Source organism: Pistacia vera, unplaced genomic scaffold (genome assembly GCF_008641045.1).
Source record: "Pistacia vera cultivar Batoury unplaced genomic scaffold, PisVer_v2 Contig361, whole genome shotgun sequence".
NCBI lineage: Eukaryota > Viridiplantae > Streptophyta > Magnoliopsida > Sapindales > Anacardiaceae > Pistacia > Pistacia vera.
Genome location: NW_022196181.1, coordinates 343,144 through 353,478, shown reverse-complemented (window position 1 = coordinate 353,478; position 10,335 = coordinate 343,144). Strand labels below are relative to the sequence as shown.

At 38.5% G+C, this 10,335-nt stretch overlaps 1 protein-coding gene across 1 annotated transcript; it reads right to left on the bottom strand.

The window, feature by feature from the left end:
• Positions 1–9,158: 9,158 nt before the first annotated feature.
• On the bottom strand, positions 9,159–10,013 carry LOC116140053 (uncharacterized mitochondrial protein AtMg00810-like). Its single transcript, XM_031425689.1, has 2 exons — positions 9,365–10,013; positions 9,159–9,304 (listed from the first exon to the last, which is right to left on the bottom strand). Exons 1-2 carry the CDS (start codon positions 10,011–10,013, stop codon positions 9,159–9,161), a joined length of 795 nt encoding a protein of 264 aa, XP_031281549.1.
• Positions 10,014–10,335: the final 322 nt, after the last annotated feature.

The window sequence follows — 10,335 nt, the reverse complement described above, 5'->3', positions numbered from 1 at the left end:
TTTGCTTACTTTCTTAGAGATTAATGAACAAGTTTTGAATGATAACAACACAGAATGAAGAGCGTTTATATAGTAATCTCTTCAAGCTTGAAAGCAAATTGTTTGATGGAGGAAGAACTTTCCTATCGTTGACAAAAATTATTATAATTATTTAAACCCTATTAATTGAGAAATAGATAGCGGGATCCCACCTTCCTTTACATATTGTCTCCATTAATATTGCACAAATTTATATCTTGAAGTAGTCAAATATTATACCTCATGAATCTTCAGTTTCTGAGACACTTTCCAATGTTGTATATTTTGATGATTTTAATGTTTGTGATATAAGTTTTTGTACAGTGATTTTGCCTCATTTATTTATTTTTTACCTTAATTATAAAAATAATAATAATGTTGTGTGACATAATAGCAAGAAGCCAAATAATTAGCAAATAATTATGACATAAGATAAGATGAAAAACCGAGTGACTTAGGTATGAATTAGTCAATTAAAGTTACATGTCTTATATTATGTTTTTTCCCATTATTATATGTATTGAAATTCTATGCAAAATTACTGCCAATGGGGCTATCGTTTTATGTGGAAAGACCGAGTCTTGATAGTGTTCCACTTTTATCAACTTGTTCTTTGTTGTTGTAGCTTATATATACTTGCATAGCATAAATTATTATAAAACAAACTCTTTTATTTTGATCTCCTCAATTTAAACACATGGCAACTCTAGAATTAAAATTTAGCCAGCACTTTATGTAGCTTTTAAAACTCAGATTTCAAAGATAGTTTACCAAACACTCATATTCTTTTTGCTATTGCTCATTAATTATCATACAACATGTATGGTTAATTAGAAATGAATTTAAAAAAATGCTTCATACCGGTTCTTGATTATTAATTAATATTAAGTTGCAGGCCTTTCTTTCTTTCTTTCTTTCTTTTTTTTTTTTTGTACATGGTTTGCAATATTATAAACTATGAAAGGTTCAACACATTATTTGATTACTTCTTTCTGTCACGAGAATATAAAATTAAAATTGACGTCCTTTTTAAATAATCTCAAGACTTTTAGGAGCATCCGGGAACTCTAAAACATTTTTAAGGGGCATGGACATAAAATTAATTTTAAGGGTTTCTGGGTTTTGAAATTTTGGCTGGTGCCATTTTTTTTTTTTATTTAAATTGGGAAAAACCCAACAAATAAAACTAAATCATCCAAATCTTTGATTACATAAGTGTATAGGCAAAAAATCGTCTTAGGCCTAACGAGGCATAATAACGAAATAAACATGTCACAACCCAAGGTTTTAGCCCAATTTCGATTGGGCCTATGTTTAAAGTCATCTTGTGAACTGCACACTCTATGAGTTGGGCTATCCTATAAGTTAAGCTAAACTGGGTTCCGACCCATTAGCCTGCAACAGTCTATAAATAAGAAATCATAATCCCATTCTATTTCCTCTCCTACTAAGATTATGAATCTTACTCAAACTAGTAAACTTAATCTGATAAAGGCAAGAAATCATATTTCTTTCCTGATAGTGATTATCTTCCAAAGTAGGACTCAATGTCCTACTAGGATTCCAACCCCTTGGGTTCACTATATAAACAGAAGTCTGCCTTTTCATAATTCATTCAATCTCCACTACTCAAAATCATATACTTACTCCTAAGTTCTTGCTCTCGAGAATTCTACACCTTTGTCGTGGTCTTGGCCTTCGATAAGACACTTGGTAATCCTTCTTCTCCTTAACTCTGATTGAATATTCTCTTTCAGCCTTACTAACTTGATCGTCGGAGTGCCTACTGCAAACACCACCCCGATGTTTTCCATAAGCTTCACGCTTGTCTCTTCATGTGTGTAGGTCCAGCGGATTGTCAGTGGCCTAAACCTCATGGGATCAGACCTTATTTCTATAACGATAGATTTTTTGCATCTGCAATTTGGCACCCACTGTGGGGCCCTGATAACCATCTACCAATGACGACTTGCAACATGTGAGGAGACACGAAACTCCCTTCAACCAACATCATCTACCTCTTGGACTATCTCCACTCGGCCTAGCCGACACATACGCCAAAGCGTTCTCATATTCCTCATCTTCATCCATCTCCAATCGACTCTATCAACACATGATTAGATTGCATTTAGAATAATTTATGGAGAACTTCTCCACTCGACACTACCCTGCTCTCACTAAACAAGGCTCAACTTAGACAATTCTTAAAGCACTTGATCCATCAAACTATCATGAAGACTTCACTCCACTCAACCATATAGGCCCAAGCAGTTTTCACTACCTCAGTCTCTGTTTCCCATTTGGCTTTGCCAAACGAGATCGAGTGGAGTCTAGTGGGGGCATAAATAGTAGAACTCCACCCTCTGAAGCATAAATTTGTAATTTAGGTTTAAAAGCACCAGCTTTTCTCCCAACGCCATCCAAAGGAAAACCAAATAGATTTCGCCAGCAATTCTCTTTGAAAACCCCCATTTCCATCATCCAATAAATAAATGAAGCTTGGCACACTTGATAAATGGCATTTTTCACTTTTGCCATTAACCGACGAAAAAAATAACTGAAAAACACCTTTTAACAAACCAAAAACTAACTCATTCACTTACTCACTCACTCACTCACTCTCTCTCTCTCTCTCTCTCTCTAGTCTTCATTATTATCATTATTCACTCTCTTGCCCTTTCTCTCCCTCTTCGCTCTCTTTCTTTCGAACCAATCTGAACTCAACACCTCTTCATTGAAAGATACTTCGCTTTTTTCCCCCACTTCGTGAACCATTGCATTCTCTCATTCTCTCTTCTATGATCAGAGCTGGTGACTGGTGTTGAGATGTTCAATGGAGTCACTTGCTAATGGTGCCATTTCTTCATCAAAGACCCAGAATTCGCCATCTTCGTTGGGCAGCAACACATAAAGGGGAAAACCTCTCTCATATTCACTCAGCATGCTTAAGGTGACACAGCAGGACAAGTCACCAAACACCTCATTCGGTAAGTCCCTCCTTTGGCTCATTCACCTCCATTTGACTTAGTGCTCAACACATGCATCCTATGCATTCTTCTCATTTGGCCATGAGTTTGTTTGGCTTATTACATTTCCCTTTTGTTTATGGTTAGAGTCATGAAAGTGACTCTATTTTGGTGATAAAAAGACCCTATGTGTGATTAAAATGAAATCATACTGAGATAATTAAGAGAAATCATGATTTTATGTATAAAAATCATATTTTGAGTTTTTCTTACTAATTTGGCATGTTTGGATTGAAATTGGAGATCGAGTAAGTTGATATTAGGATGAGATTTATTTTCTAGGGTTGATGTTGTCTCATTTATGTTGTTAAGGGGTAAAATTGTCATAAAATTTGGGGTTGATTTTGTCATTTTTCAATATGTAGGGACCAAATGGATATTTGTCGCAATGTGTATAAATTTCTAGGTGAAGGTCGTGAAACAGGGAGACACGCCAAACAAAACCTAAAAACCCTAGCCTCTCACCGGAGTTTGGTCACCGGTCAGCGACGTTTCATCTTCCAGGCCGGCGACCCTTCATCTTCCAAGCCGGCGACCCTTCATCTTCCAGGCTTGCGAACCTCCACCCGCCACCGTGAGACGCGATTTGTTGTCGCGACGTTTCACATTCTGCCGTCGTGATGCTTCGCATTCCAGCCGTGATTTTGGCTTTTTTCGAGGACGGTTGGGCTCCCCAGGACCTGATCTTTCTATTGGTACCTTCGGATCCCATTTCCGCCACCATTTTCCGGAAGACCCGCAGGAAAGTTAACGTTTTTCGGCGAGTGTGACTGTTCATATTCTGGGTTGTCCGTTGGTCATTTTTGCCCCTTCTTCGCATCATATCGCTGTCGGTTACTTCCTCTCCGCCATGATCAGCTTCGTTTCCACCGTTTCAGCCTCTGTCATCACCACCATGAGCGGCTGAGTTCCCGGTTGTCTGTTACGGCGTAGGCGAGATCGGGATTGACTCCATTGCTCTTTTCATCAGCTCTCGACTAGTTGGATGAGCCCGAATGTTGGACATTTGGTTAAGTTTCTTGTATTCAGATTATATTTGTTTTTGTTTCAGTTTGTTTGTGATGCTTTAATATTATTCTGATGCTCGACGTGCTGAATTGATCCATTGAGAACGTTTATTGATGTATAACTTTTTGCATAATTGAATTTCGGTTTGAGATTATTAAATGTTGATTATGACTTTAAATTGCTTCGGTACTAATTTCAATCAAGTTGTATTAGCGTTTAATATCATTTCTACTAGGAATGCATTTGTTGTGTAATTAGTTGATTGGATGATACAAGTTGATAGGTTGTACTTGTTAACGTTGTACCAACTAGTGGTGTTTATGGGTTTAGCATTTTTCGGTTAGTCAATGATAGTCTTTAACCATTCTTTCTCCATTTTTTGGGTCACGCCGACTTGGCCACAAGGCCTAATGCTTTGAATTTCAACTACAAGTCAGTCACACCGACTCGGCCACAAGGCCTAATGCTTTGAATTTCAACTACAAGTCGGTCAAGCCAACTCGGCCACAAGCTTTACTCGGCATACACTGTCTACTCATCAGCATGAGCCGAGTCGAGTGGGAGGTATACATCACCATCTTTAAATGACTCTACCAAACTTTGTCTAAGTCCCCACCTAGATGAATCAAGTCGAACTTACTCGACTCTCAAAAGGCTATGATTCCCACATTTTTTCACCTATGAAAGAACTAGCACATTCTTCAAGATATTGCCACCTCCAAACTCAGGTTGGTCGAGCGAGCTTCCATATTTCTCACAACCTGAGTTAAGAGAAGTTCCCCAGTTGGTCGAGCAAACTTCTCCCAACTCAAGTTGGTCAAGCGAACCTCCATGATTCTCCAAACTTCGGTTGGTCGAGCATTCACCTCCCAACTCAGGTTGGTCAAACAAACTCCTCCCAATTTAGGTTGATCCAGCAAATTCCTCCCAACTCAAGTTGGTTGAGCGAATTTTCTCCAAACAACGGTCTATCTGACCTAATGAGTTGCTAGCACTGATCCGCTCAACCTGAACTCATTCGATTAAATCTACTTTCTAAGCTAAATACCCTTTAACTTAGAGAGTGATGGGCTAATTGTGTGGGCAAAAAATCGTTTTGGGCTTGACGAGGCCCAATAACGAAATAAATATGTCACAACCCAAGGCTTTAGCCCAATTTTGATTGGGCCTACGTTTAAAGTTACCTTGTGAACTGCCCACTCTATGAGTTGGGCTACCCTACAAGTTAAGCTAAATTGGGTTCTGACCCATTAGCTTGCAACAGTCCATAAATAGAAAATTAGAATCCCATTATATTTCCTCTCCTATTAAGATTCTGAATCTTACTCAAACTAGTAAACTTAATTTGATAAGGGCAAGAAATCCTATTTCTTTCCTAATAGTGATTATCTCCCAAAGTAGGACTCAATGTCCTACTAAGATTCCAACCCCTTGGGTTCACTATATAAACAGAGGTTTGCCCTCTCATAATTCATTCAATCCTCACTACTCAAAATCACCTACTTACTCCTAAATTCTTGCTCTTGAGAATTCTACACATTCGTCGTGGTCCTGGTGTTAGAGTCATGAACGTGACTCTATTTTGGTGATAAAAATACCCCATTTGTGATTAAATTGAAGTATATTGAGACAATTAAAGAATTTATGAATTTATTCACGAAAATCGCTTCCTAATATTTTTCTGATGAATTTAACGGTTTGGAATGATTTTGGAAAGTATATGAGTTGATATTAGGTTGTGGTTTGTGGATTAAGGGTGATTTTGTCTCATTTATGCTGTTTAGGGGGTAAAATGTCATGTTTTAAGGGGCTGATTTTGTCATTTTTCAATTGTGTAGGGACTAAACAAAATTTTACAAATTATTCTATAAAAGAAAAATGCAGATCGCGTGAACAGGGAGGCTGCCATCCATTAAGTTTTCCGGTGACCCTTCGTCTTCCACCTCTGGTGACTCTTCGGCTTCCTCGACCACAGATCACCGTCAGCCCATCGTCCCGGACCACCACCGCGAAACACGGAAGCTGCCGCGACGTTTCATCTTCCCTCCACTGCGTCGTTTCATCTTCTTGGCTAGTTTTGGCCACTTTTCAGAGACGATTCGGCTCCCCAAGGGTCGATCCACCTTCCCCACAGCTGGATCTACACTTCCCTAGCTTCAGCCGCCGCGAAAACCGCCGAAATCCGCGATTTAGCTGCCGCAACTCTTCATCTTCCAGGCCAGATCCTGCTCATTTCCGACGACTTCTCACCTCTCCAGGACCTGATCTGAACTCCCCATCACCAGAGCTTTCTATCAGTACCTTCGGATCCCATTTCCGCCACCGTTTTCTGGAGACCCGCCGGAAAATTAACGTTTTTCGGCGAACCGCGACTGTTCGTATGCCAGGCTGTCCGTTGGTTTTTTTCGCCCCTTTTCGCATCATATCACTGTCGGTTACCTCCTCTCCGCCATGGTCAGCTCCGTTTCCACCGTTTCGGCCTCCGTCATCACCACCATGAGCGGCTAAGCTCTCGGTTGTCTGTTACGGCATAGGCGAGATCGGGATTGACTCCACGACTCTCCTCATCAGCTCTCGACTAGTTGGATGAGCCCGATTATAGGACATTTGGTAGTATTGTGCTTCGGATTATATTTGTTTTCGTTTCATGATTGATTTCGATACTTTAATATGATTTGAGCATAACTTGTGAGGAATATTGTTGTCCATTATGATTTAATGTTTTCATAGAACTTGCTGAATGATAAACGTTGGTTTGGAATAATTAAATGATGAATATTGCTTTTCATTACTTCGCATCGATTGTAATTGAGTTGTGTTCGGATTTAATTTAATTTCTACTATTGTTGCGTTTATTGTGAAGTTGGTTGATTGGATATTACGTATTGACAAATTGTATTTGTTAATCGCGTACCAACTAGTGGTATTGCCTTGTAGCGTTTATTGACGTTCAATGATAGTCTTTAACCAATCGAACTTGAGTGATCGGGTGAGACAGGATAGATTATACCTAGAGTTTCGGGAATCCATTTCATTGATTTACCTTGCCTTGTAGGTTTAGGGGATCGTAGAGGGTGGAGGAGACTTGTGTGAGTCGGTCTCGTGTCGAACCAAAACCGTAACGGCAACATTTTTATTATAAAGTCTTTATTTGTTTTAATTTCACTATTTCATTATTTGCATCTAGTTTATTTAGTTTCATTAATCCATTGCCAATTTCATTTCTGCTACTTAAAATACATTAGGTTGTTAGTCTTGCTCCCTGTGGATTTGATCCTGCTTACCGCTACTACGGTAATTAGGTTTAATTTTTAGACCGTGATGATCGGTCTAACACCTGGCCTCCGACAAGACTCCCGGTAATCCTTCTTCTCCGTAACTCTTATTAAGTATCCTCTTTCAGCCTTGTTGACTTTAGCGTTGGAGTGCCAACAGAAAACACCACCCTAGTGTTTTCTGTAAGCTTCAAGCTTGTCTCTTCATGTGTGTAGGTCTAGCGGATTGTCAGTGGCCTCAACCTCATGGGATCAGACCCTATTTCTGTAATGGTAGATTTTTTGCATCTACAATGAGCTATGACATTTGCTTCACAAGGAGTACAAGAAATAGGAGAGACTTGTGTTGAAGAAAACAGATCACGAACATCATTAGAACCATACCAATTTCTAATTTAGGACTTGTCTCGACTGAAAAATTACTTTTAAAGCATCCAACTCAACTAAAATATTATAAAAGTGTAATTCGACAGCTATAAGTTATTGTCATAAACAACAATACATTAATTGAAGCTAGAGATAGTCGTTGATTCATCCTAAAGAGCTTGAATTGGGAGCAATTAAGTTAAATTTGAGAGCTTTGTTCATTGAACCTATTATATATATTTCACATAATTAACACCGGCCGAAGGATGTCAACTACTAAGTCAAGAGAGGAAAGTTTTTGAGGAGAAGAATTGTTATTCTTTGTACTGCTAGCTAATATGTCAATTTATTTGCAACTTACTGCCTAAAATATTAACAATAAAGATTGGCTCACAACCCAATCTCACAAACTTTCTCTCACAACTCTGACGTGGGATTAACTCGCAATTGGACAAGTGGAACCCATTGTGAGCTAAAAGACTTAAAAAATAATTAGTATTACTGTAAGTGTCGACAAGTTAAGTTCATTTACAAGTAAACAATTGGTCTAAAGCTTGAAGATATATCACTATATAAAGAGCTCCATTCTTTGTTGTTCTCATTCAAAACTAGTCCTTTGATTAATCTTTTTTGTTTGAAGAGATTGGAGTACAGCCAAAATGGACAAACTCATACCATTACAAGTCTCCTCCACCACCTTTTCCACCTTCGCCTCGTTACTATTACATGTGCCCTCCACCACCACTGCCGCGCAAGTCACCTCCACTTCCTTATTACTATAAATGGCCTTCTCCTCAAAAAGCATCCCCTTTACTACTGTATGATTACAAGTCACCACCTCCACCATCTCCTTCACCTCCTCCTCCTTATGTTTATAAGTCCCTACCAGCACCTCTTTTACATTACAAATGATATTCTTTTAGAGTATAAATTATGAAACATGAGAAAACTAATTCTGAAATGAAAATATTTCTTATTCAAGAATCAAAGATTACAAAAAATTGATGAGAAAATCACAGTAGTTAGTTCTTATATACAGCATGTTTGTTAGTAACCAACTCTAACTTACTCATCATAGCTAAGAAGCTGAGCTGGATTAACTAACTTCTAACTGTTATTAACAAATGAAACAAACTAACTAATTACAGTAACTCACATCATCTAACAAATAGAACATTAATTTAATAGAATTGGAGCTAGTATTTGTTAAGTCTTCATTCGTTGATGCTTCAGTATGCTTCAATATCCCTCCGCAAGCTAGAGAATGGATACTTAACATTCCCAGCTTGGACAAATTAGCTCGAAATGGTGCAAGAGAAAGAGCCTTAGTGAGTAAATCGGCTAACTGATCAGAGGAAGAACAAGGCATGAGATGAATGAGACCCAATTGAACCTTCTGTCTTACAATATGAAAATCAATTTCTATGTGCTTGGTAGGCTCATAAAATATAGGATTGGCAGCAATCTAAAGTGCAGATTTGTTGTCATAGAAAAGCAATGCAGGATGCGAATGAAGAACATGAAGATCCTGAAGTAAGTAATGCAGCCACTGAAGTTCACATGTCGTAGAAGCAAGAGCACGATACTGAACTTCGGAAGATGATTCGGAAACTGTTGTTTGTTTCTTAGAACGCTAGCTTATTAGAGATGAGCCAAGAAATACATAAAAACCTGTAATAGATTTGCGAGTAGCAGGGCATCTAGCCCAATCACTATCACTAAATGCTTTCAATGTAAGATTAGAGGATGCAAGGAAGAACAAGCCATAAGCTGGACAACTTTTAACATAACAAAGAACACGATTGGCAGCTTGAAGATGAGCTGAAGTAGGCTTGTCAAGAAACTGACTTAATTGCTGAACAGCAAAAGATAAGTCAAGTCTGGTAGAGGTCAAATAGAGCAGACGACCAACCAACCTTCTGTAATAAGTAGGATCTGAAAGAAAATCACCAACAATGTTAGACAATTTAACAAAAGAGTCCATTGGTGTGGTTGTAGGTTTACAAGCTAGATAGCCAGCATCCGATAAAATATCAAGGGCATATTTGCACTGATATAAGGTAATGCCATGCTTGGAACATGCTACTTCCAATCCAAGGAAAAATTTGAGATCATGAAGGTCTTTTATTTTGAAGGCAGCATCAAGGTAAGCCTTCACATGATCAATTTCCTGAAGATTATTTCCTGCTAAGATGACATCATTGACATATACCAAGAGAGCAGTAATGGAATCATTATAGTGTTTGAAAAAAAGAGAATGATCAGAGGAGGATTGAGTGTAGCCGAAAGACAATAAGTTGAAGTAAGCTTTGAGAACCATTGGCGACTAGCCTATTTGAGTCCATGAAGGGACTTTTGAAGATGACAAACCTGATTGGGATGAGAAGAACTGAAACCTAAAGGCAAGATCATGTAAACTTCTTCAGATAAATCACCATGAAGGAAAGCATTATTTACGTCGCGCTGTTTCAGATGCTAATTTGAGGAAGCAACCAATGCAAGAAGCAGTCTGATAGTGGTAAGTTTAGCAACAGGGGAGAATGTGTCAAAGTAGTGTATACCTTCAATTTGGGTATAGCCTTTGGCAACTAAACGAGCTTTGTAACGCTCAATTGTGCCATCTACCTTTCGTTTAATTTGAT